The 27,869-nt window shown below is 43.4% G+C and overlaps 1 protein-coding gene across 2 annotated transcripts; it reads right to left on the minus strand.

Moving 5' to 3' along the window:
• On the minus strand, positions 1-27,869 carry LOC129711161 (MAP kinase-interacting serine/threonine-protein kinase 2-like). Of its 2 annotated transcripts, XM_055658615.1 has the most exons (14): positions 27,695-27,869; positions 27,227-27,396; positions 26,693-26,780; positions 26,480-26,581; positions 24,742-24,839; positions 18,593-18,672; positions 18,111-18,184; positions 17,218-17,322; positions 15,981-16,036; positions 14,900-14,995; positions 10,293-10,487; positions 6,721-6,885; positions 6,581-6,624; positions 1-3,543 (listed from the first exon to the last, which is right to left on the minus strand). In XM_055658615.1, the coding sequence occupies exons 2-14, from the start codon at positions 27,275-27,277 to the stop codon at positions 3,294-3,296; spliced, it is 1,404 nt and encodes a 467-aa protein (XP_055514590.1). In that variant the 5' UTR covers positions 27,278-27,396; positions 27,695-27,869; the 3' UTR covers positions 1-3,293. The 2 variants fall into 2 exon arrangements, with proteins under 2 accessions (XP_055514590.1, XP_055514589.1); XM_055658614.1 differs by lacking the exon at positions 27,695-27,869 and having other exon boundaries at positions 27,227-27,680.

The following is a 27,869-nucleotide window of genomic DNA, read 5'->3' on the forward strand; positions in this document are numbered from 1 at the left end:
TAAGTTCAAAGCATTTATTCAAATTTTTATAAAACAATACAAAAATCCTGACAACAACAGTAAGTTTTAGAGTGAGCCTCATCAGTCACCTGGTGCATAAAGTGCTTTCGCTTCACGCCCCTTAGGAGCCAGCTAATATACCAACAGTGCTTGATTATGGCGGGTGCTTAACTAAACCGTGCCCTGCTGCTGCTCAGCACAGGCCTGCAGTCAGATGACGCAATGCATACAAAATTCAAGTAGTCTTAGTATAAGACAACAAGAACATATTTCAGCAAAAAGGAATAGCAATTTACAATTCAAATTGGCTTCATGTTCTACCAGCTTTTCATTACATAGTACCATACAGTTACTGATAATACTGTTTCAGGAAATAAGAGTCAGATTGGGCAATGCAACCAACTAACCCAAAAAAAAAAAAAAGGATACATTTACAAACCTTGCACATCTGCAATGAGCCAGGTTGTGATTAGTACAAATCCACCCAAAGTCCTACCACTTTTAGAAGAAACTCCAAAAAAGCTTTTTGATTTGAAGGCTTCGGAGATCCACCTGGACGTTTTCATGTCCTAATGGAACCCACAAAACTACAAAACACAGGGCTGGTGTTAGGTAGTTCCAACCTATGTTCCCCCGGCCAATGTGGGTGGCAAGTCTAAGGTTAAAGACATTCACTTCAACAAACGAGTCCCCAATGCTATTTTTTTTTTTTGTTTTTGTTTGCATAGATTCCACCAGGAAGACTCGATAGAAGATAGAAGACAGACAAACTTTTGCAACTTCGAAAATCAGTGGAAGTCACAATCAAAAGATACTTTCAAACCATTCTCCTTAAAAAGCAAAATCAAATGTGAACAGTGGATGGAGTGGGAGGTAGGAGGTGGAACACCTATGAAGATTTGATCTTTCTACCTCGGTTACTTTTTTAAAGCTAGAGGTACTCAACATAGTTTAAGTTGAAGGATATTGTTCTAATTCTTTGCCATCCCCAGACTCGCTGGAGACGGGCATTGCTTGCTTAACTATCCACCGTCAAACTGCACCTCTGCAAACTCATCAGTATTCTTTCCCTTGTGCCGACATCACTGCCCAGTCAACTCCCAGCTCCAAATGGCTTTGCATTTGCTACTTGCATCGAACAAGAACAAGAATTAGTTCCAAAAACCAGCAACTGTTTGCAACTTGTCCTATCGCTGGGCATGGTTGAGGCCAAATAATTCAGCACAGGCTGGGAAACACATCAGAAACTTTCCTAGTCCTGCCACCAGGAAGACATTTTGTTTTCTTTAAAATAAAAAAACCCTCAATCTTTGTGGGAACCCCCCAAAAAACAAAAAAAACAAAATAAAAAAAACTCTGCCAGATCTGGGTACTAGTTTCCATTGTGCAGATCTTCCATGAAAAGTGACAGTGGATTGCTACACCCCAACAGTACATTCCTCTGTGGTAGAGTTTTTACTTCAACGAGATTTTTGATGCACATCTCAGAGACCCCTGTGAAGGGGCAGTACATCCGGTGTTATCCAGATATCCCTGCAGTAGTTGGAGACCCAAGAGACCCCAAATGCTGGGATAAGGAGCAACACACAATCTACTGGATAGAGGGTCAGGCAGCATGTGTGGAGGAAAATGGACAGATGATGTCTCGGACCCACTGAGTTCCCCCAATACTTTGCTATTCTCACTCCTGCAATTGTTTCTGTTTGGCCAACGCTATTGCTACGGGGCAGAGAGTCGAGAGAAGCCATGATCCCTTGCTCCCCATTTCCCCCACATAAACATTAAACCCACACACCTCCACTGTACACTTTCCCCATGGCCTTCAGAGGTCAACGGTGACTTTGTACACTCCAGCACTGTGCTACAGTGAAAAGCTTCAAATATACATTCAATGGCTTTGAACACAATGGTCACCTGGATAGGGATAGGCAAAAGGAGCCCATGTCACATAAACACAGATAGCACCCACTTCAAGTTTCAAAATCAGTACGCAGCACTTTTCAGATTCCATCCAGAGATATTTGCAAAACAAAAAGGAAACGTAAACACATTAACATTTGGAAGATTTCACACAAATCTCAGAGAAAGACTACTCTTATTTCTGTATCTGGAATGCCTTTTTCACACTCAAACTCTTCTTTTTCTCTTCCCCCCCACCCCCCCCATCTTTAATATTATCTTCTTCCCCCAATTCTGCAAAATAGTTAAAAGAATCAACATAAATGTATGATACTTGTACTTCTGAACCTGATAGATATTAAGGAAACAGGATGATTTATCTTCACCCCCTCCCCCCCCACCACCACCACAAAATATGCTGGTCAGAGTAGCTGCAAGAATGGGGGAGGAAATGACAGAGGAAGATAGGTGTACAAATAGAGCTATTTTTCTTTAAAGGAAATTGAATGTATACATTCTCTCTCATGCACCGTTCTCAAATGTCTGGGATGCGCAAGTAGCCTGTTTTATTGGGACAAGATGGCATCGAATGGAAAAATGCAAGACCGAATGGTGGAGTGCCTTTGCGTTTCTTGCCTCTGAAGTGCAGAACTAATTCAGCTGTGGTCACCTCCCACGTAAGCCTTTAACTGCACGGTGACCAGTGCCCAGGGAAGACAATGGAAAAATACATCTGACAGCTTCGCACAGGAAGCCGTTGGTAAATGCAGAGATGCACAGTTCAAACCTAGTAACCCAAACTAATACAGAGTATAAAAGCAGCTAAAACTAAACTACAAATTGTTGTGAGGGCTATCACAGTACAAAATAAAGTTTAAAACCTGCTTTTTAAAACATTCCTTTGGTGAAGAGACTAAGAATTGCTTAAATTCTCACTATGTTTCTCAGCTGTTTTTGACTCTTAGCATCTTAAATTTGCATACTACCCCTTGCAGGTTTCAAATGTTGTAAACAGTTCCGTCTTGTCTGAAGCAGTATTGTAACATTGGAAGGCACAGAGTGCTGGAGTAACTCGGCGGGTCAGGCAACATCCCTGAAGAACATGGACAGGTGACTTTTCGGGTCAGGACCCTTCTTTAAACATAGCTGACGTTTCAGCTCGGGACCCCTCTTCAGACTTGCCGATGATTTGGGTCAGGACCCTTCTTCAGACCTTGCCGACGTAGCTGATCGCGACCCTTCTTTAGAATTTCCCCAGCACTTTGTGTCCTTTTGTTTTGTAAACCAGCATCTGCCGTTCCTCGTATCTATAGCATTGTAACATTGACAGACTTGGAAGCCAGCCAACAGAAGATCCTGGTTTAGTTGCTATGTACTTCGGGGACTAAACGACGTCACGCGCAATTGTCCACCAGGACTAAGGGTGGCAACAACTGTTGATTGGCTGCATTAATTGCATTGGTCTTCTGCCTCCGTTTGGCTAATTTAGATTCGGAGGGCGGAGAGAGACGTACAGAACATGAGGTAGCTTTGATGAGGATTGGATGATTGTGCTCGTCCTGATTCTCTTCATGCTGAGTCAGCTGCCTGTTAACTGCGATTGCTTCAGCTGCAAAGTACGTGAGATCTTTGGCACTGCTGTTCCTGGGAGGGGGGGGGGGGGGGGGGGGAGAGAAGACAGAACAATGAGTCAACACAGCTCTAACCAGGGCACAACACAAACCACAACCTCAACACTGCGACAAACCACTCGATAATCCACTCCCAGGCTTTTGTCTCGGCAGCTTAATTTTACGAGCCAAAGTCCTTCAATAAACAAACAATTCGTTTTTTTTTTTTAAATGGGGCATATGGACGGATCAATTTACTATTTTACAAACCCAGGCCCTTCAATAAACGAATAATTAGTTCTAAAAAAAAGAGCATCTAGAAGGTTCAGGTTACAATTTGGGCGGTCAAATGATTGTAACGTTTAAACAGAATTCCAGCAACAATAGTTTAGGCTACTGGCGTTTTGCAGCAGGTCAGAATATTTAAGAAGGGAATTGTAATCCTGTTGAAACTATTCTGGAACAGCCAACAAAGGCTGTGTTTTGTTTGCATTAGAATGCTTCAAGCTTGGCTCTCTCCCCGCATAACAACAGTCACAAAATTGGCCCCCAAAATTGTCTGCTTAAAGCTGTTTCAGTGCATTGCACAAAACATACAACCGTATGACACAGGAGCAGAATTGGACAATTCGGCCCATCAAGTCTCCTCCGCCATTCCATCACAGCTAATCAATTTTTTTCCCTTCTCAATCCCATTATCCTGCCTTCTCCCCATAAACTTTAGAATATAGAAGTATAGGAGCCACAAAGTGTTGGAGTAATTCAGCAGACCAGGCAGTATCTGTGGAGAACATGGATAGGTGACATATCTCACGGGACCCATTTTCAGACTCAGATGACACTTGCGTTGCCCATTCATAGAAATATAGAAAATAGGTACAGGAGGAGGCCATTCAGTCCTTCGAGCCAGCACCGCCATTCAAGATGATCATGACTGATCATCCAAAATCAGTACCCCATTCTCGCATTTCCCCCATATCCCTTGATTCCCTTAGCCCCAAGAGCTAACTCTCTTGAAAACATCCAGTGAATTGACCGCCAATGCCTTCTGTGGCAGAGAATTCCACAGATTCACAACTCTACGGATGAACACGTTTTTCCTCATCTCAGTCCTAAATGGCCTACCCCTTATTCTTAAACTGTGACTCCTGGTTCTGGACTCCCACAACATTGAGAATTTTTTTCCTGCATCTATCCTGTCCAATCCACTAAGAGTTTTATATGTTTCTATAAGATATCCTCTCATCCTTCTAAATTCCAGTGAATACAAGCCCAGTAGACCCATTCTTTCATATGTCAGTCCCGCCATCCCGGGAATTAACCTGGTTAAACTATACTGCACTCCCTCAATAGCAATAATGTTCTTCCTCAAATTAGGAGACCAAAATTGCACACAATACTCCAGGTGCCGTCTCACCAGGGCCCTGTACAACTGCAGTAGGACCTCCTTGCTCCTAAACTTAAATCCTTTTGCAATGAAGGCCAACATCCCATTAGCTTACTTCACTGCCTGCTGTACCTGCACGCTTACTTTCAGTAACTGATGTACAAGCACATCCAGGTCTCGTTGCACCTCCGCTTCTCCTAATCTGACGTAATTCAGATAATACTCTGCCTTTCTGTTTTGTTCTAATTTTGCACACTAATCTTGTGTGGGACCTTGTCAAAGGCTTGTTAAAAGTCCAGATACACCACATCCACTGGCTCTCCTTTATCCATTCTACTTGTCACATCCTCAAAAATTCCAGAAGATTAGTCAAGCATGATTTCCCCATCATAAATCCATGCTGACTTTGACTGATCCCGTCATTGCTCTACAAATGCGCTGCTATAACATCTTCTATAATCGACTCCCGCACCTTCCCCACTACCGATGTGAGGCTAACTGATCTATAATTCCCTGTTTTCTCTCTCACTCCTTTCTTAAAAAGTGGATCAGTTCCTGTGGACTGGAGGGTACCCAGAGTCAAGAGAACATTGGAAAATGATCATCAATGCATCCACGATTTCTAGGGCCACCTCCTTGAGTACTCTGGGGTGCTGCCCATCAAGCCATTTCCGGGAGATTGTTTGCACCTTCCTTAGTGAAGACAGAACCAAAGTACTAATTTAACTGTTCTGCCATTGCCTTGTAGCCCCATTGTAAATTCACCCGTCTCTGACTGTAAGGGACCTACATTCATCGTCACTAATCTTTTCCTTTTTACATACCTAAAGAAAATGTTAGTCAGTTTTTATATTCCACGCTCCCCCCCCCCCTTAATTAACCCCTTTGTCCTCCTATGTTAAGTTCTAAATTACTCCCAGTCCTCCGGTTTGCTGCTTCTTCTGGCCAATTTATGTCTCTTCCTTGGATTTAACACAATCCTTGGATTCCCTCGTCAGCCACGGATGAGCCGCATTCCCAGTTTTATTTTTTCGCCAGACAGGGATGAACAATTTCTTGAGTTCATCCATGCGATCTTTAAATATTGGCCATTGCATCTGCACCGTCAACCCTTTGATCAGGTATAATTTGCCAGTCTATCCTAGCCAATTCCCGTCTCATACCTTCAAAGTCTTTATTCAAGTTCAGGACCCCAGTCTCGGAATTAACTTCATCCTAATGCAGAATTCCACCATATCATGATCCCTGCTGCCCAAGGGGCCTTGCACAACAGGATCGTTAACTAATCCTTCCTCATTACACAGTAGTCTAGGATGGCCTACCCTCTAGTCGGGTTTGAAAAACCCATCCCGTATACATTCCAGGAAATCCTCCTCAGCACTGTTACCAATTTGGTTGGCTCAATCTATATGTAGATTAAAGTCACCCATGATAATCGCTGTACCTTTCTACAAGCATCCGTAATTCTTGCCTGATGCTATCCCCAATCTCCCTACTGCTGTTTGGTGGTCATGTTCTCCAGGCATGTTGCCTGGCCTGCTGAGATACTCCAGCACTGTGTGTTTTCTTTTGCAAACCAGCATGTGCAGTTCCTAGTTTCTACATGGAACGGTACGGCACAGGCCCCTTCAGCCCACAGTGCCCGTGCCGAACACTCGTGCTTGAGGGCGATTCGATGACTTACCTCTGGAGCAGACGGGGTGTTGGAAGGGTGTTCTCTGGAGCATGCTGAAAGCAAGAGAATCAGAGGGATCAATACAAATTCAGTGCAAGTGAAAAAAGCAAAAGGACAATTTGGGTGCTTGGCTGCTCTTGGATACATACCCCTTGCACCCACGGGTGCTCCAGCACTTGTGCTGCACTCAACCTCTTCTTGGCATCTCTGACTAAGAGCTTTGTAATGAGGTCCTTGGCACCGAAAGAGATGTGAGCCCAATCCTTCTCAGGGAACTCGTACTTTCCTTTCTGAATGCTCTCAAAGAGATTATTCTGTAAATAAAATAAAAAACTATTAACAAAGTGGGAGTAAGTTGCGCTTTAATTATAGAGTCTTTACTGTTTCTGCACCAAATTTTAGTCTGTCATACAGCACGGAAACAGGCCCTTCGGCCCAACCAAGATGCCCCATCTACACGAGTCCCATTTGCCTGCATTTTGCCCATTTCCCTACAAACCTTTCCTTTTTATGCACCTGTCCAAGTGTCTTTTAAATATTTAAACAAGAAACTGCAGATGCCAGTTTATACTAAGTCCTAAAGCAACTTAGTGGAAAAATAAAACAATGCCAATCCCGCTGAATCTGAAGGATCTTGACCCAAAACATTGTCCATTCCTTCCGCAGATGCTGCCTGATCCACTGAGTTCCTCCAACGTTTTGCTCAAGATTCCAGCATCTGCAGTTGTTCGTATCTTCCTTCCCAATCCCCAGTGCGGTCTGGCAATGAACTGCTTGTTCCAGCCCATCAGACTTATTAAACATCTCAATCACTGCTCTCTACGTCCTAATGAGGCCAGCTTTTCCAGCTTCGAAGCCGAACAACTTCCCTGCAATTCACAAACTTGTGCAGACACATTCAAGAAAGGGCCGCTCCCACTTCACAGCCACATTCCTGTCCTGCAACGGCAAGTGTTAGAATTTCCTCTTGAACCAGCATCAGCTCCTCAGCCTCTGCAGCATTTAATCCATCCTTCCACCCAAGTCAGCAATGCACAGCCTCGTCATGTCAAAATCTGAAGCATTAACCTTGAAAACCATTCTTACAAATCACACACAACTTTCTAAAAAAAAATAAATAAAAAAAAACAAAAGGCTGGGGGAACTCAGTTCTGTTCCATGCAACTGGAGTTTGGAGGACTCGGTGCCCTTGGGTAATAAATGGGGAAAAATATGACTGGAGTTATTAGAGACTGCAGATGCTGGAATGAGCAAAACACAAAGTGCTGGAGGAACTCAGCAGGTCAGGCAGCATCTGTGGAAGGAAGGAAGGAACTGAAGATGCTGGTTTTACTCCAGCATTTTGTGTCTATCTTCAGCATCTGTGGAAGGAATGGATAGGTGATGTTTTGGGTCGGGACCCTTTTTTCAGAGCAAGAATCATAGAGGGAGGGGGGGGGGGGGGGGGGGGGACAGCGAGAGAGGGTCTCACAGAGAGCTTTCCGGTCAGAAAACAGGAGAACCTCTTCAACGTGGTTCATACTTTGAGGTTCTACAATGGAGCTGTAAAGTGGAGACCTAAGGAATGAGGGGGGGTGGGAGGGGGGGGAGGGGGTTGAATGGCAGATGGGTTGAGTAAGTGAAAAAGGCTAAAGGTGAAAAAATTGTATCAGATAAGGAGAAGAGTGAAATGCAAATCCAGAGGGAGAGATAGAGATGCAAGGGGACGGAGAGAGGGGATCCATTTGAATTCACAACGCTGAAGGCTTGCATTTGCCTTCTTACTTCGTTACCCTATGAAACAAGGAACTGCGGATGCTGACTTACACATAAGATCACAAATTGCTGGAGTAACTCTGTGGGTAAGGTGGGTTGGCCACTCACAAAAAAAATAAAATAAAATAAAATAAAAATTTGGGTTATTGATAGGGGATGATCAGCCATGATCACAATGAATGGCAGTGCTGGCTCGAAGGGCCGAATGGCCTCCTCCTGCACCTATTTTCTACGTTTCTATCTCTGGAGAACATGGATCGGTGACGTTTCGGGTCGGGACCCTTTGGTGACAATAATAAAGATGCTGCCTGACCCGCTGAGCTACTCCGCCACTTTGCACCCTGTGATTATACTTTATTGGCATACTGCCCGAGCACTGAAGAAAGTTTCAACCTCACTGTAGGCCAAAAAGGGGTGTGACAAGGAGAGGTTTGAAGTCGCTGAATCATGTACAACTCAAAATGATGGCAGCAAACAACTGGCAAAGTGTTATGTTCACTTAGAACATGGAGCAGTACAGTACAGGAACAGGCCCTTTGGCCCACAAAACCCATACTGAACCTGATGCACTAATCTGCTCTGCCTGCACCTAATCCATATCCCTCCATTCTCTGCATAAATGTTGTATCCTTTATCTTTGCACTGTGCCTGGTTTGACTATATTCATGTTTTTGTTTAGTGGATCGTGTGCAAACAAAAGCTTTTCACTGTATTTTGGTACACATGACAGTAATAAATCATATGCCTACTTGAAATTTGCTTTCCAAACTACTATTGTATCTGCCTCCACCACTACCACCCCCAGCAGCAAGTTCCAGGCACCCTCCACCACTGTGTCAAAAAACTTGCCCTGCACATCTCCTTTAAACGTTGCCGCACTCTCACTAAAGCTATACCCTCGAGTCTTTGACAACTCCACCCTGGGATTCTGACCGTCTACCTTACCTATGCCCATCATCATTTTATACACATACATCATTTTATCAGCTCGCTTCTATAAGAAACACGAACATCTCATAATGCTAATTTAAAATAAAAATAAAAAAATTCTTTAAATGTTCGGCATCTTTGTTCCAATTAACTAAGTGCTGTCTTGCACATGGCGTTAGCCACAGCCAGTGATCACAGGAAGATGGCATTAGCCGCAGGATTTCACTTTTCAACCTAATGTTCTTTGCAACACTCATTTTGTGAAACCAACTCAGAAAGCAGTTATGCACGGCTGCTTCAGCTATCAGGTTACACGCCCCGCCTGGCAGCTCGGTGGTTTCCACAGCAGCTGCAGGGTGTCGCAGTTCCCAGCCCTGCATGTCATGGCCACAGAGGAGAAACACCCACGCAACTCATATCCATTGAATTACTGCTCATGGTAAGGCATTGACAAGGGCAAAAGATGAGGAGAAATCAATTAATCCCCAGTCACTGTGTATTTTGATATATCCATTCAATAAATCAATCCTTTGAACAGCAACTTCTGAATACAAGAGTATTTATCACACTGCTAATTCAGAATCACCCATTCCCAATGCAAGAGCTACACAGTGCCATCGAGAAATCCTTCAGTGGTATGTTTTAGTTTTAGTTTAGAGATACAGCGTGGAAACAGGCCCTACGGCCTACTGAGATCTCGCCGATCAGTGATCACTGCACATTAATGCTATCTACAAACACGAGGGACAATTTACAGAAGCCAATTAACCTACAAACCTTTGGTGCGCGAGAGGAAACCGGATATCCCGGTGAAAACCTACGCTGGTCACGGGTAGAATGTATAAACTCCGTCCGCACAGACATCACCCGTAGTCTGGATCAAACCCGGGTCTCGGGCGCTGTAAGGTAGCAACTCTACCGCTGCGCTACTATGCTGCTCTGATGACTTTGGTGCTGGTTCAGTTTCAATAACAAACCGAGTATAAAATGCCCAGTAATACAGTTAAAAAGCATGGGAATAAAGTTGGGCACTCACCTGACAGTAAGGACAGGCCTCACCACGATCCCAGCCACAGTCAGTACCACAGTTACCCACAAAGGGTGGATATCCGCTGAGCATGATGTACAATATAACACCCAGACTCCAGAGATCACAGCGTTTGTCGTATATCGAAGCCTCTTCGTTGAACGCCTCCACAACCTCTGGTGCCATGTACTCGGCAGAGCCACACTAGTATGGTTAAAAGAAAGTTCATAGGAATTAGGTTTAGCTTTAATTTTGCCACGTTTTACAGAGATTTGGTTTGCATGCTATCTAAAAAAAGCCTACTCTATCCATGCCTTTCATAGAAACATAGAAATTAGGTGCAGGAGTAGGCCATTCGGCCCTTCGAGCCTGCACCGCCATTCAATATGATCATGGCTGATCATCCAACTCAGTATCCCGTACCTGCCTTCTCTCCATACCCCCTGATCCCCTTAGCCACAAGGACCACATCTAACTCCCTCTTAAATATAGCCAATGAACTGGCCTCAACTACCCTCTGTGGCAGAGAGTTCCAGAGATTCACCACTCTCATAATTTCATAATTTAATATACTTTTACAGTAAGATTAAATGCTGTGGAGTGGGCGGGGATTTTTTTTAAACAAGACGCGTTCCGTTCACTCCCACCCACAGCTTCAATCGCCCTGACTGCGGATGGTTCAATTCCCCCGACTGCGGGAGAAAAGATGATAAGACTTTGCCTTCCATCACAGTGGGGAATGTGGAGCCGCTGTGGTGGATGTTTATGTCAAATTTTTGCGTAGTTGTGTGTCTTGTTGCTTTTTTGGTATGACTGTATGGCAAACCAAATTCCTCGTATGCTGCAAAAATACTTGGCCAATAAATGACGATTATGATATTCATTTGAAGGACGGTGGGTTGTTCTTGTATCCCATCAGGTGCTGTGGTTGCCTCCAGCAAGACAAGTTCTGCTCAGCTCAGATAGTCTGTTGCAAATCTGGAAGTGAGGTTGTTTCTCTGGGATAGAGCAAAGGACCCTTCAGCTCTGGAGTAATGAGGTCTTGCTGGTTGCACTTGCACTAGTACTCGCCAAGTCAAACCATTTTCGTTTTGTTAACCCTTTCTTTGCAATATTCGCTTTACTGTTGGAATCCTGGTCTGGTTTCCAAATAAGAAAACAAATGCAAGGAGATGTTGTGAAGAGGACAGAAGGGTCCATGGAACACACAGCCAGGGGTGGTGGTGCAGACACGATACAACAGTGGCATAGAAACATAGAAATTAGGTGCAGGAGTAGGCCATTCGGCCCTTCGAGCCTGCACCGCCATTCAATATGATCATGGCTGATCATCCAACTCAGTATCCCGTACCTGCCTTCTCTCCATACCCCCTGATCCCCTTAGCCACAAGGGCATTTAGGAGGTTTTTAGATGGGAATGGATCACGTGTAGGCAGAGATTAGTTAAACTTGGCATCATGCTGAGCACGGACATTGGGGGCTGAAGGGCCTGTTCCTGTGCAGCGTATTTCTATGTCTACCTGCTTATACCTTTTTGTTTTTGGAAGTGCAGTAGATATGACACAAATAGCAACATGCTCACTGATCTACATCTCAATGACAACTTGCATTTTTATAGCATCCCTGTTGTATTAAAATTGGGCCACAACACATCCCTGTACCCAACGGCAAGGGGTGCACTCGAATATCTTGTGAATGGTTTGGCACCAGGATCAACTTTTCCAATGAGCAAGGATGTTTGGAGCCAAGCACAGCAAGAATTCCAAACAGGGGGAAGAGTTTAGCAGAGATGTGCAGATCAAGTTTTGTTTTTAAACAGAGAGAGCAGTGGGAGCTTAGAATTGCTAGGGGTGGTGGTGGACTCAGATATGATGGTGGTGTTTAAGAGGCTTTTGGATAGGCACATGGAAGTGCAGGGAATGGATCATGTACAGGCAGATGAGATTTGTTTAATTTGGGATCTTATTCAGCACACACACTTTCCTATGCTGTACTGTTCCATGCTCTCGGTTTTCTTTCCAACTTAAGACTTGCACCCATTGTGAAATTTGCCCATCTGGAAAAGCAAACTTTGATTCTGTCCATCATTAAAACTTCAAGATTCAAGATTCAAGAAATTTATTGCCATGTCAACAAGTTGATAGGAATGTGTCTTGGTTCGCTCTCAGACAGATACAATACAGTACAATACAACCACCACATACACCACAATAAATAATACAGACAATACCGTACAAAGGACAATATATACAGGAAGGACAGTACCCAGCAGCGTCATATTAAGCGTAAGTGCAAGTGCAAAAGAAAGTGCAAAGTGATTAGTGCAAATTCAAATATCTGATGGCTTGGAGGTAGGTGCTGTCTCTGAAGCGAGATGTTTTACTTTTAATGCTTCTATATCTCCTTCCTGATGGGAGGAGATTAAAGAGGTAATGTGCCGGGTGAAAGTGATCTGCTATGATTTTTTTGGCCTTTCTGGTGAGTCTTGTTGAGTAAAGTGATGTCACTGAGGGAAGTCTGCTGCAACCGATGATCTTAGAAGCTCGGCGCACTATTCTCTCCAGCCGAATCTTATCCTGCGAGGTTGTGTGACCATACCAGACAAGCATGGAGAATGTGAGTATGCTTTCTATGGTAGACCTATAGAAGTGGGTCATGGCTGGTCGACCGACCCTGAATTTCTTAAACAGCCGCAGGAAGTAGAGTCGCTGGTGGCATTTACTGATTATGAGAATGGTGTTGAGCTCCCATGATAGGGATTGATGTATGGTGGTCCCGAGGAACTTAAAGGAGGTGACCCTCTCAACCACCTCTCCACTGATGAAGAGAGGGAGAGGGGGGTGGCCCTCTTTCTGAAATCAACAACCAGCTCCTTAGTTTTTGAGATGTTAAGTATGAGGTTGTTGTTCTCACACCACCTTACTAGCTCCTCTACTTCACTACGGTAAACGGTTTCGATGTTATTAGTAATAAGACCTGCCACAGATGTGTCATCTGCAAACTTAAATAACAAGACTGAGACTTTTCTAAGATGCAATCTGCCTCCCTGAAGGAAGTCCATAAGAGTGCCTGAAATTCATCGCAAATCGAAAAGTATTTGCACCAATGGTTTTGTGGGATTATGTTCTCAAGCTCCAAGCCAATGCCCCAACCCTCCTGTTCCCGAGCAGCCTATTAGTGCTTCGGAAAATACTCAGCCCTCCCTCCCCCAGAGGATTGCTGGAAACCTTTCTGAGAAAGCATTTATTGGCTAGAACACGCCGACCTTGAGCGAGAACCGTATCAAAACAGAACTTCACAGCAGCAAGCGAGTCAGCAACGATTCACAAGTTCATTGACACTGAAAGACTACACCACTATTGACAAGGATTACTCCTTCAAAAACATCGCAGGCACATGATCTTAAAAACTGACCCGAAACATAATCTCAAATATTTTAAAACCAGACTTTAAAATTGCAATAAAATGGTACAGACATTTACTATAATATTTAAAAGACTTTTGGGCAGGTACATGGATAAGAAAGTTTTAGTTGAACAGGGGCCCAAACACAAGCAGTTGGGAGTAGTGTAAATGGGGCATGTTTGGTTGGCAGGGGCAACTTGGTCCGAAAGGCCAGTTTCTGTGCTGCCTGACTCTATGCCACAAATGGAATATAAAGGTTGCCCAAATTGAAGTTGGATTCATAGTTCTGGGCCTGGTCTCACTCACATTCTCCATGGGTTTCTGAGGGTGATGGTCCCGACAGTGGATGCTTTATATAACTGTGGTGACTTCAGAAATTTAAAACGTTGAGAATCCAATGTTATGCTCCAAATTAGGAAGCGTATACAAAACAAGATAATCAGCCAATTCCAGCTGTTTCTCTTATCTTTAAACTACATAGAACATAGTTCAGCACAAAAAAAACAGGCTCTTTGGCTCAATGTTGGTGCTGAATACTAGACAATGTTAAACTGATCTCTCCACGACATAATCACGTCCCTATTTATATGCCTCTTAATCTATCGTATCTGCCTCTATCACCACCCCTGGCAACTCGTTCCAAGCACCCACACCACATTGTGTTAAAAAAAAAAACTTGCCCCGCACATCTCCTTTAATCTTTGCCCCTCTTACCTTAAAGCTATGCCTTCTAGATCACACAACCGACAAGATATTTCCAAATATAATTTTTTTCTAAAGTAGCCGAAGGATAAGAGAGAAAAGATTCAAAGTCTCCATGCGCTCTTGACAAATGATATTCAAGGGACTGGAGGGTTTAGAAAGCACCACAATAAATCTAGGTTAAGTGTCTTGTTCTCAATGCAACAACATTCTTTAGTTCTCAAGTGTCAGGCTTTGCCAAACTGGTGAAATCTGCAGCAAGCAGAGGTGCAGAGAAAGTTGCTGAGAGCAGGAACGTACAAATGGACTTGGGGAAGCCTCCAGATGACTTGCACGAGGTCTGTAGGTGGCAGCTGAGATAATCTCAAGACAAATGGATCGCTGCGACACGACAGAGTTATCTGTAGTCGATGGCAAAATATCAGGTTTTTAAATAGCCCCAGATTACACACCAGTGTAGACGCAGAGTGTAATACCATCTTACAGCCTTAATTAAAGCCCCTTCTTACCGGCGTCAGAAGTTCAGGGGTCGAGATGGGGGAACAGTCACCGTTCAATTTTATCCCACTTCCCAAGTCAAAGTCACAGATCTTTACAGGAGACAGCTGAAAGCCAAAAGAAAAATACATGAACCAACTGCAAACTGATGAGCAAAGCTTGGTTAGGTTTAAAAACAAAAATGACTCATCTCTGACTGGGCGTGTGCGTCAACGTACGTATCAATTAGTGTGTCAGTAAGTATGTGCATGTGTTTACACGTGTGTATTTACACATGTCAGTGTCTGTCAGTATGTGCGTGTTAACATGTGTCAGTATGTATGTGTGTCAGTAAGTGCGAGTTGGTATGTGTGCACATCTGCATGTGCCAATAAATGTGTCAATATGTGTGTGTGCGTGTGTCAAATGGGTCAGTGTGTGGGCACACCCACTCACCTGTCAGTGGGTGCATGCGTGTGCATGTTAAACAATTTCTCCCATTTGGTCAATCAAGCCCAAAAGTCACACTCAATGAACAGGGCAAAAGGATTGCCAGCATCACTCCAAAAGAAAATGGTGAACAGAGGTTCAAGTAACATGTCCATCCTCCAATTAGTCAGTAATCTCAACCTATTGGCACATAACCTCCACCTTCTTTTTACTTCAGGAACATGACTAAAATGCCCTGCATACCTTTCCCGTGGGTACTGACTGCCCAGTTGTATGTTCTTTGATGTAGCTGGAGATTTCTAGCAATGTAATGTTTCCCTGTGAATTTATACAGGTTGGTCTTCCTTTTCACCAGCCCTTGCAACCAATTCATTGCAGGGAAGGTGAAAACTTAATGCACCCTCTTGTGCAAGTAATTACAATGATGGACAAAGGAGACCATCCGGCTACAAAAGATTTAGAATCCAAACATTTAGCAATCGTCAATTAAGCCTTCATTCCGCATTAGTGAGTCTACGAGTTTTATTTCCTACATAGATAGACTCTCAAACTTACTAATTAACCAACTAGAGTTATCGACAATTACTCTCCAAACAAAACACTATCTTCATGTACTTTTAATAAGCATTCTTTGCAATTCAAAACGATTCCAACTGTGCATACCTGTTCTGGGTTTTCACACAAGATGTTCTCTGGTTTCAAATCACGGTGGGCCATGCCTAACAGAAAGAGCAACCTTGTTAGTGGAATTAGATCAGCAATTGCCATTTAAAAATATCCTTTGTCCATAAATGTTCTCATGTCAAACACAGGGACAGAGGGGAAAAAACACACTAAGTGCTGGAATAATTCAGTGGGTCAGGCAGCAGCCTCCCCCCCCCTTCCCACTACATCCCTTCCTCTAGCTTCACAATTTGCAACTCTTCAATCCTGATCCGACCCAAAATGTCTGTCACCTATCCGTATTTTCCAGAGATGCTGCCTGATTCGCTGAGTTACACTGGCACTGGTAAAGCAGCACCTGCAGTTCCTGTTTCTACAGAGGTGGAGGACTATGCAGACTAAAAATAAAATATTGGTGACTTTATAGTTTATTTTCTTATTGTTGACGCTACTCACTGTATGACAACACACACACACACACACACACAGTACACACACATATACATATACATAGCGTGTGCATTGTGTTTACAGGCCTATTATGCTGCTGTATGTAAGAGCTTCATTGTTCTGCTTGTCAGTATATATGAAAATTAAACACTGGACTCTTGAGATGTCGTGCCAGTTGGAACTTGTTGAATAAGGGCGGATTTGGATGAAAATAGACTGGGCTTGACAGTGAGTCCAGGGCAGGGAGGGGCATAGTAAGAAGTGATGCAACATCAAAGGCAGCACAGTGGTGCAGCTGCTGCCTCACAGCACCAGAGGCCGGAGCCCAATCCTGACCTTGAGTGCTGTCTGTGTAGAGTTTGCATGTTATCCCTATGACACGTAAGTTTCTTCCAGATGCTCCGATTTCCTCCCACATCCCAAAGATGTGCAGGTTTTGCCTCATATATATGTATGTAAAAATGCCCCCAATTGGTAGAGACTGGAGGAAAAGTGGATAATACAGAACTAGTGTGAATGGGCGATCGATGGTATGCATGGAATTGATGGGCTGAAGGGCCTGTTTCCATGCTGTATCTCTAACACTAAACTAATTAAATAGAATAGCTAAGAGACTTCCAAGGTTTCAGCACCTTATGGAGAGTTTTATATACAATTCAGCCAAGAATCAGATGGTCATTTAATCTCATGAAGTGACAAATAGCAGTAGCATCTTATGTCGGCGCTAACTGTAGCTGTAACCATATATCGGAATAAACTGTAAGTAACAGACCAGCCTGTTTGTTACCTTTGTTGTGAAGGAAGTCCAATGCGCTTGCAATCTCATGGACAACAATACTGGCTTCTCGCTCGTTGAAGTGCTTTCTCCTGTGTATGTGCGTTAATACAGACCCTGGAGAAAAAAAAAGTCAGGGGAGTTAGGACGTCAAAAGTGAATTCAATATCCAAAATGTGGTCAATAATAAAGGGCAATTCTGCAACTGATGCCCTGCTGTGTCAGAGAACAGGGTACGATCCTGACCTCCGGTTTAGTTCAAAGTTACACCGAACATCAATCTCCTGTTCACACTAGTTCTATGTTATAACCACTTTCTCATCCACTCCATACACACTGGGGGGCAATTTACAAATGAATCTACGAACCCGCACGTCCCTGAGATACGAGAGGAAACTGGAACACATGGAGGAAACCCACGTGGTCACAGGGGGAACATGCCAACTCCACACAAACAGCATCCAAGGTCAGGATCATGGGGCAGCAGGTGTATCGGTTGCACCACTGTGCTGCTCGGTGCTGTCTATGTTGAGCACTGCAGTACCTCAGCGGGCCAGGCAGTATCTCTGGAGAACATGGGACCCTTCTTCACCGAGATGTTGAAGATAAGAAGTAGGTGGTTTAGAGAGGACACAAGGAAGATTTGATTCAGCCAGATGGTTGGAGTTCAGAATGCAGTGCCCGAGAAGGTGAGGATGATAGTCTCATAGCATTTAATTACAATTCTGCTGTGCACTTCAATCATCAAGGCATAAAAGGCTTCAGACCAACTATTGATAGATAGTTACTTGATCAGCATTGACAGGATGGGCCTGGTTCAGTGCTCAATGAGCCATGACTATACCAATCTTTCAAACTGCACTTTATCTAAAAACACCCATCAGTTAATTAGTTTAAATTCATACCTCCTTTCATCTTTTCAAAAACCAAGTAGAACTTATCCTCATCTTCAAAAAATTCAATGAGTTCGAGAATGTTCCTAAAGGCAAACGATATTTAAAAAAAGGTTAGTTCTACAAGCCGAGACAGCACGAAAGTGCGCACCAACTAACGTGCCCAACTCATTTAAACCGCGCGATGTCACTTTGCACTGCATTTCTAAAAATGCATAAACAAATTTGCCGGCAAAGATAAATAAAAGATGCAGATGAATGAGAGAATGCATTTCACCAGCAAGATCAAAATGCAGTGTGACAGAAATAATTGTGCTGCTGATGCATTGTTTAGGCTTTGTTAAGACAAAGCCATTTCCTAGTCGCACATCAGGATTATCTATTTACAGCAATCACCTGATGGACTAAAATCGATCCTGTCAGCAAACAGCGGGTGTGCCGCAGCATTAATTGTCTCGTGCTGCCTTTAGGATTAAGTGAGAGCCAAGCTGTACCTGTGTCCCTGACACTGATAGAGCATCTCCACTTCACGGAACACACGGCTGCGACTACGGCCCGGTTGCTTCTCAATAATCTGCAACAAGCAATCAAAGTAAAACCCTTTAGTACAGCCACCGGCACAAAGTCCCATAACACCTTCGTGACTTATGGCCACACTCTCTTGTTCATACTTTTCTGTGAAAGGCAAGCGAGTGTTTAATTGTCACATGTACCAAAAACAGACCGATGACATTCGTAATTGCAACAAACAGCCCCACGGGTCTGTAAACACAAAACTCAATAGATAACACAAGAAAGAATAGATAATCAAAAATGAAATGTCGTTAATTTAACGGGCGGTACAGTGGCAGGGTTACTTCCTTACAGCGCCAGACACCCGGGTTTGAGTCTGATCACAGCTGCTCTCTTACGGAGTTTGCACGTTTCCCTGCGATAGGTGGGTTTTCTCCGGGCACTCCTCCCACATTCCAAAGACGTGCAGGTTTGTAGGTTAATTGGCGTGTAAATAGTTCCTAGGGTGTAGGACAGAACTCGCGTATGGATGATTGTTGGTCAGCATGGACTGTGTGGAATGCAGGGCCTGTTTCCACGCTGTATCTATAAACTAAAACACTCCAATATTTGTGCAAAAAAGCCCAAAGTCCTTAGTACAACCACGACAACTTGTAGTTTATAGTTGAGGTTATTGTAAAGTAACCATCTGCCCATCTTCAGACAATATTCAAGAAGATCATGGCTAAATCAATCATCTACTCAAGACAGCAATTTTTCTGCTTATCAATTTCCAAAGTAACTTTTCAGTAGTTTCCTTGTTCTGTATCAAAATTGCGTTATAACCAAAAATGTGCTGGAGCAACTCATAGTCAGGCAGCATCTACAGATGGATAGACAACATTTTGGGCTGGGACTCTTCTTAGACCCACAACCTCATCTATCCACAGGTCTGAAAAATAGACCCACTGAGCTACTCCTGCAAGTTTGATTTATTGTTGCCGAGCTTGTTTTTGCTAATATTAGCAATTCTGTTTTACAAATATTTCCAATCTGCATTATTGGATTGGCCACAGTAAAGCAACAGAAACAGTTAAAACTGATATATGAATACATTTAACTATTTAGTAAATATATTTCATTGTTCCGTTGTCTGTACATGTGACAATTAAACATTCTTGAGTATGATTTTGATTCAATAATGTCAAAATACATACATCATCTGCCAGTCAAAACCCCCTTCACCGATGTCCACCTCTCACTTGTCAGACTTTCTTCCATCCCACCCCACCCCCACAATCAGTCTGAAGAAGGGTCTCGACTCATAACATCACTTTTTCACGTTCTCCAGAGATGCTGCCTGACCGACAGAGTTACTCCAGCACGTTGTATCTTTTTTTTGTAAACCACACCTGCAGTTGCTTGCATCTATACTTATGCAGGTTCCTTTGTGGAGTAATTACTGTGTGTGTTTAAGGTATCGCCCTACATTGATAGATCTGGCTGAGCAAGGGTTAAATGAAGTTCAAAAAAGATATTGTTGTTATACACCACACTTAAGGCAACCCTATTTGAACAGTATGTACTGTTAAGACATATCTGGTATATCTAAGTTTATTACAAAGCACAAGAATTCTGGTCTAAAGATCACAAGAATTTAAAAATAGCATGATCAGGAACTGGAGATAAGAAATATAAAAATCATATTTTTCACCGATTCGTTGAGTCCCAGTCTAAAAGTCAGTCAGCTTCCTTTAGCACAAAGGAAATGATTTCAGCTGCCATTTAAAAAAAAAAAAATCCTCTTCCAATCCAAAACATTTGGTAAATTCTTCAGTTTAGCAACGCATTTCGAACAAAAAGCTCTTTGGAGTTCACTGGAGACTCAAATTAAAAACAGCTGCTTGCAGCAAAGTTTGCCCTCTGCCAGCGAGTTGTGCGGAGTTCCCTCCCCCACCCCACCCCTCCCCCCGCCTCGGTCGAGAACACTGCATTGTTTGGCTCTTGCTGCTGAACACAATGTCCTAGCTGCCAGCTGCCTATAGCGTTGCCTGGAGGCAGGCAATCCCACCCTCTTCAATCACCAATAAACTGAGCTTTGATTACTCTGAAGACAAAGGACACGGACTCTGTAAAAGTGGCGGCTGGGCCAGAATACCCTGCTGCAGGGTCAAAGACCCACCGTGATTGTCTCCTAGTTGAAGCGTCTAAAACTAGAGGGCGATTATAGGGCTATGTGCAGGGAAAAAGAGGGGCACCAACACTAGTGGGTATAAAAAAATAAAATAAAAGGCAACCTGCTGGAGTAACTCAGCCGGTCAAGCAACATCTCTGGAGGACATGGCTAGGTGACATTTCAGGTCAGGACCCTTCTTCCGACTTTTACTGCAGGGTATACCACTAGCAATACCGAACATACAGACACACTAAGAAATGTATTAGGAACTTTGCATATTTTTAGAAGTAGATACAAGGTACTGCAGATGCTGGTTTACAAAAAAAGACAAAGTGCTGGACTAACTTAGCGGGTCAGACATTGTCCCTGGAGATCATGGATAGTAATCGGTACCCGTCTTTAGACAGGTCTGATGAAGGGTCCCGACCCGAAACGAGGCCTATACATGTTCTCCAGTGATGCCGTCTGATCTGCTGAATTACTCCAACACTTTGTGTCCTTTTCCTGCATATTTTTTCTTCTGTATTGTTTATTACAAATAAAGTTTATTTTTGAAATTAAAAAAACATTGAATTCATTTTGTCATGTTGTTACATTTAATGTACCTGTAAAAGCTGCAGCAAATAAGAATTTCTGAAGAAGGGTCCCAACCCAAAAGATTGCCTATTCATTCACGTTCTCCAGAGATGCTGCCTGACCCGTTGAGTTACTCCAGCACTTTCTGTCTTTTTGGGCGAAGCAATATCTGCAGTTCCTCGTGTCTAAGAATTTAATTTTTCTGTTCCTAGTGCAAATGACAACTAAACTCTTGCATAGGTTCACGATAAGGGGATGTGGGTTTAGAAAGGAACAGATAAAGATTTTCTTCACACAGGTTGAAATCTGGAAGATTCTGACCAAGACACACCCATAATAGTTTAGTATCCAAACACAGTAGGCACAGTAACCTAAGGGGCAGGTGCAGTTGAATGAGGATGGGGAATGAGGACTTGATTCTAAGCTCCATTTCCTTAAAAATAAATCTTTACAAGGGAGACAAAAGCAAAAGCCCACTGCACCTTGCAAAAATTGCAATCGAAACACAAATTATTTCAATAAAAATCAAAATGGGAAAAAGCTGAAATACTCAGCAGGTCGGGCAACATCTACATGGAACAATAGCACACAGTAACAGACCTTATGGTCAACATATTGCAAAGTTAATCTCACTGCCTCTGCCTGCACATGATCCGTACCTCTCCTTAGCCATGTGTCTATTAAAAGCTTTTTAAACCCCAGATTTATGTCTGCCTCCACCAATGTGTTCCAGGTACCCACCTCTGTGTTAAAAAGAATCTTGCCTCCACATCTCTTTTAAACTTTGTCCCTCTCAAGCTACATCCTCTAACCCTTGACATTTATAGATTGCCGTGTAGAGTAAGAAACCCAAAATGTTAACCATTTCTCTTTCCACAGATGCTGCCTGATCCACTGAGACAATGGCACAGAGTTTTCTGTTTATATATCTTGTACTTTCATCATCTGCAAGCCCAGAAGACACTTTATAACATCTACAACAGGGCTCAATTTTCAAACCATGCTGCCTTCTGTTTGTTATATTAGTTTATTTCCCCATATAAACCTACAATTTACAATCCCAAAACTATTTTCACTGCTTCTACTAATGATACCAAAATACGGTTATCTTAAAATAACTTCCACAGTTGTCGCACCAACTCATTTAAACCTCTTTTTCATGTTGTGCCCCATATTACTGAAGAAAATGAACCATGTACACTGGTATACTGAGGTTGAGAGGGGCAACGTTTAAAGGAGATGTGCAGGCAAGATGTATTCGAGAGAGAGTTAGATTTAACTCCAAGGGCTAACAGATTCAAGGTATATGGGGAGAAAGCAGGAGCTGGATACTGATTTTGGATGATCAGCCATGATCATATTGAATGGTGGTACTGGCTTGAAGGGCCGAATGGCCTACTCCTGCACCTATTTTCTATGCAAGATTGGACATGTTGGGCCAAAGGGCCTGTTTCCATACTGCATGACTATGACTCATTGCTGGCTTTCATTGTATAATTCACAATGAGTTTCAGCAAATCACATGAATGGAATTTGATGGGTTAACTTAGACTTTAGCTTGCCTGCACTACATTTAACCTCCTCCATAGAGGCCACTGCCAAGTATGGAAAAAAAAACCTGAAATTACAATCTGGGCTGGAATTCAAACTGCAGCCTCCAATTATTATCCTAACCACCAACAGACACCGGGTGTCAGGGGTTATGGAGAGAGGGCAGGAGAATGGCGTTAGGAGGGAGAGATAGATCAGCTATGGCAGACTTGACAGGCCAAATGGCCTAATCCTGCTCCTATTACTTATGAACTTTTGAACACGTCCACCAATATCGCAATAGACTACAATTGGTCAGATAGGTCTCTATTCTCTTTGTTCACCCCTGAATCTACTAGCTCCACGACCTCTCAGCCAACTGGATTTCTCTTATCCGCTCTCCGTGACTGCAATTGTTGCTCTAGCTGTAGAATGAACATTTATTCAGCTTGCACCCATTGACATAGAGTACCATCAACAAGAATACCATCACCCATCTGTCAATTTAATAACCCTTGGGGCACTCTCCGAGCTATAGGATAGCTGAAGTTATAAGGAATAGGCTATTTGAACGCAAACCTATCTTTGAGTCCTGATATTTCTGTTAAATTCTGTTTGCTCATTTAAGTGCGGCTACACACCAAACTAACACTCTGAAAAAAGACACAAAGTGCTGGAGTAGCTCAGTGGGTGGAGAACATGGGGGGGGGGGTTATCGGGCTGAGACTCTGCATCAGGATGCAACATATAAGATTCTAAACTTACTGAAAGATCTGCGTTTAGTCAAGGGTATCAAGATTATTTATTGGCCATAAGTACCAGGACAATGAAATTCTGAAGCAAGGTCCCAACCCAAAATGTTGCTTGTCCGTCCCCTCCACTGACGCTCCCTGACCCGCTGAGTTCCTCCAGCACTTTGTGTTTTGCTCAAGACTCCAACTTCTGCCTTGTGACTCCACAATGACATCCTTGTTTGCTGCAGCTTTACAGGCACATTAAACACCACCAATAAATAGGCAATAAATTATTAGTTACACAAGTAAACCAGACCATAACAGTGCAAGCCAAAGCACACAGTGATCTTTTCCAAGTGTCCCCAGTGGGCATCAAGTTTAGTTTAGTTTGGAGATACACCATGGAGACAGGCCCTTCGGCCCATTGAATCCACGCTGACCATCGATCACCCATTCACACTGGTTTCTATGTTATCCCCCTTTCTCATCCACTGCCTATACACCAAGAAACAATTTACAGAGGCCAATTAGTTCACTAACCCATGTGTCTTTGGGATGAGGAAGGGAACCAGAGCACCCAGAGGAAACCCACGCAGTCACAAAGAGAACATGCAAACTCCACGTAGACAGCACCCGAGGTCAGGGTTAAACCCGGGTCTCTGGCGAAGTTAATTTTCAGAAACTTTCATTAGATTTGGGGACAATATATTCAAGGCAGATACCAGTCATTCTTATTAGCTAATAAAAGACAGTGCTGGAGTAACTTAGCAGGTCAGGCAACATCTCTGGAGAACATGGATAGGTGATGTTTCAGGTTGGGACCCTTCCCGACCCAAAACTTCACCTATCCATGTTCGCCACCTATCCATGTTGGTCGGATGCTGCCTGACCCGCCGAGTTACTCCAGCACTTTGCCTCTTTTTTTTTTGTAAACCAGCACCTGCAGTTCCTGGTTTCTACATTCTCGATGACTTGCTGCCAAGAACGCTTTGGCTGAAATATTATAACCAAGGGAGAGGATAAGATTTCCGAGTAACTCCTCCTAATACAGCCGCGCCCTCAAACTAACCCAGATTGCTTAATCAACAAGCGCGTGATGCAATTTACATTCAGAGTTACTGAGCACACAACTCACCTTCACAGCATATTCTTTGTTGGTGATTAGGTTCCCACAAGTCTGCACCCTGGCAAAAGATCCTTCCCCCAACATCTCTCCATTGAGTTTGTAAACATCTGCGAGAACAGCAGGAAAAAAAAAAGGCAAAATAAGAGACACACAAGGAACTGCAGATAAGACACAGAACATAGAACAGTACGGTGCAAGAACAGGCCCTTCGGCCCACAATGTCTGTGCTGAACATGATGCCAAGACCAACTCTTACCTGCCTGGGCATAATCCATAAACCTCAATTCCCTGCATATCCATGTGCCTATCCAAAAGTCTCTTAAACACCACTATCATATCTGCCTCCACGATCACCACACACCACCCTCTGTGTAAAAAAACAATTTGATGTTGGAATTTTGAGCAAAACACAGAGTGCTGGAGGAACTCAGCAGGTCAGGTGCAGGGAATGGACAGACGACATTTCGGGTCAGGTCTGAAGAAGGATCCCATCCCGAAATGTCACCAGTCCATTCCCTCCACAGGTGCTGCCTGACCCGCTGTGTTCCTCCGGCACTTTATGTTTTCTTTGAGTAAGAGGGTCTGTCCAGACATAATCCTCACTGTCCAACATGAGGAACACCAACCAAATTTAAAATTTGTGAATAAATAATTTACTAAAGTTCAAGCAAAGGTAAATATTACTCCTACAAAACTCAACCTTGTTCAAATAAAACCCTTGCTCACATACAAGAACAGTTACTGGATTATGCAGCCTCTAAATAATCAAATTTGCTAAGTATCTGCAGCGCATTTAAGCAGAAAGTCAAAGGAGAAAAGGTTTTTAATTACAGATACCCCTTTTAACAAACACCCAAGAAGCTGCAGATGCTGGAATCTGGAGCAAAAAACAAAGTGCTGGAGGAACTCAACGAATCAGGCAGCATCAGTGGAGGGAATGGACTGGTGACCCTTCAACTAAACCGAAGGGTCTCAACATGAAACATCACCAAATTCCTCCTTTCCCCTCTTTTCTTTTAAACCCCTTTTAATGCTCTTGCTAAGCTGAACAAGATCCCAAACCATGAATCTCCACTTCAGTTGCATCTGGTAAAACAAAACGCAGTTACTGATATTTCCTGTACATTCCACTGCAAGTCTGGCAATTTCAACAACATTTAAGCCCTTCCTGACTGCCCATTGTTTAAACACAGGGATTTAAATTGATTGATGTGAAACATACAGCATGGAAAAGGTCCCTTCGGCCAACTGACCCATTAACACCAGTTCTATGTTATCCAACTTTCCCCATCCAAGCCCTACACACTAGGAGTGTAGGAAGGAACTGCAGATGCTGGTTAACACTGAAGATAGACACAAAATGCTGAATAACTCGTCAGGTCTGGCAGCATCTCTGCAGAGAAGGAATGGGTGACATTTCGGGTCGAGACCCTTCTTCAGAAGGAGGGCCTGGTGTCCACACTAGGGGCAAATTACAGGGGCTGATTAACCTACAAACCTGCACGTCTTTGGGACGTGGGAGGAAACCAGAGCACCTAGAGGAAACCTGCACAGTCACAGGGAGAACATGCAAACTCCACACGGACAGCACCCAAGGTCAGCATCAAACCCGGGTCTCTGGTGCTGTGAGGCAGCAGCTCTCTCAGCTGTAAATGTGCACCTAGCTGTGACCACAGGAAACAATTGTGCACGTGGAATGCAATCTGCAAATGCAGCAAAGTAACACATCCGGCGAGAGAAAGCCTACCTTCAAATTTGCCACTGAAGCTGTCTGTGGCGCGACATCGCTTTTTCTTCTTGTTTCTTTTCTTTGCGTCTGGGATGTCAATGGGCTGACTAGAGGGCATACCTGCAACAAACCACACTCGGTTTTAATTTCACATGTGAGCAGACAGGAAGGATAAAACACAACTCACACGGGCAGTATTTTAAAATACTAATAAGCTCAGCAACAACTTACCAGGCCTGGCAGGACGGTCGAAATTAAACACCTTCTCAATATGAGATGGCCCACTGTCATCACAATAATCATCAAAAGGTGTCTGGCCCTGTAACACAAATACAGGTTAATATTACAAATTCTTAGCTGGTGTAGGATGCAGTGCAGTGCAGTGCAAGAGGTCTAAGGGGCTTTTTGTAACCAGCTAGTCAAACCAAAACAAAGATCACAGTTACAAGGAGAGCGCCTACTTGGGGTTTGCATCAGCTGATGCCTCAAAATGGAGCCTGCTTTAAACCTGAAAGGTGTCCAGGACATTAGTCCTCCCACTGAAAAGCTTCATTAAACCCAAATGAACAGGAATTAATGCAACAAGGGCGCGGTGAAAATTAATATAGGACAAGCTCCCTGGTCATTTCCCTGCGTTATGCTCCTTGCCAGCAACACCATTCACTCCGAGATTTTAAATGCCGCTTGACAAGCAAATGGAGGAAAAATGGGTTTCTGTTTATCTTCTTTCTCTCCGCCTCACAGACAAGGCTCGGCAAGTTTTACCTTGAATGAACGGTGGAATCCTTTCAACTCTGCAGTCTTGTTCTGAACCATTTTTTCCCCCTTCACAGTAACAATTTCCACGCACACACACAAAAAAAAAATCAGCTGAAGTCTCAGAGAGGATGTAGTTTGAAGGTGGAAGTGCTCGCTATTGTCCCAGTGTATATGGCCTGCAATAACAAAAATAGAACGATACATTTAGATATTTAACCTTTCCTTGAAATCGTTGCAAATCCAACCTACAGCCACCAAATAAACGTCCAACCCCTAACTAGATCACACCACCTTCCGATATATCCACACACCGATCGCTTTTCCTAATACATGTTGTAAATGCAACTTATAAAGTGCATTTTCAGATTGCATCAACGTCTGTTTAAAACTGCTGACAGCTTGTATTAAATGGAAGCAGTTTCAATCTGCATTAGAAAAAATATGCACCTTCCATTTTCCAACACAATAACTTACCAGCACAACACTCCTTCACTAGCCAGCCAGCAGCCTAGTGCTAATCTACAAGCGGCAGCCGTAGGGACACGCTCATTTATAACCTCCCAGCTGTAAACATGCAAGGCCGCCTACGTGCCAACCCGTCAGTGCTGCGTAGCCAGAGATTAGCCTGGGAACAGTGCGCTGTACTGTA

This window comes from Leucoraja erinacea, chromosome 29, assembly GCF_028641065.1.
Source record: "Leucoraja erinacea ecotype New England chromosome 29, Leri_hhj_1, whole genome shotgun sequence".
Taxonomy (NCBI): Eukaryota; Metazoa; Chordata; class Chondrichthyes; order Rajiformes; family Rajidae; genus Leucoraja; species Leucoraja erinaceus.

What these genes read in the sequence shown, in the direction of transcription:
- LOC129711161 (XM_055658614.1), bottom strand. Translation starts at nt 27,424, where the DNA reads ATGTATCGTTCTATTTTTGTTATTGCAGGCCATATACACTGGGACAAT. An exon ending in GATTCCACCGTTCATTCAAG is followed by an intron (nt 26,781 to 27,226) that starts GTAAAACTTGCC and finishes TTTGTGTTACAG; the next exon opens with GGCCAGACACCTTTTGATGA. An exon ending in AGGCCTGTCCTTACTGTCAG is followed by an intron (nt 6,886 to 10,292) that starts GTGAGTGCCCAA and finishes TTTTATTTACAG; the next exon opens with AATAATCTCTTTGAGAGCAT.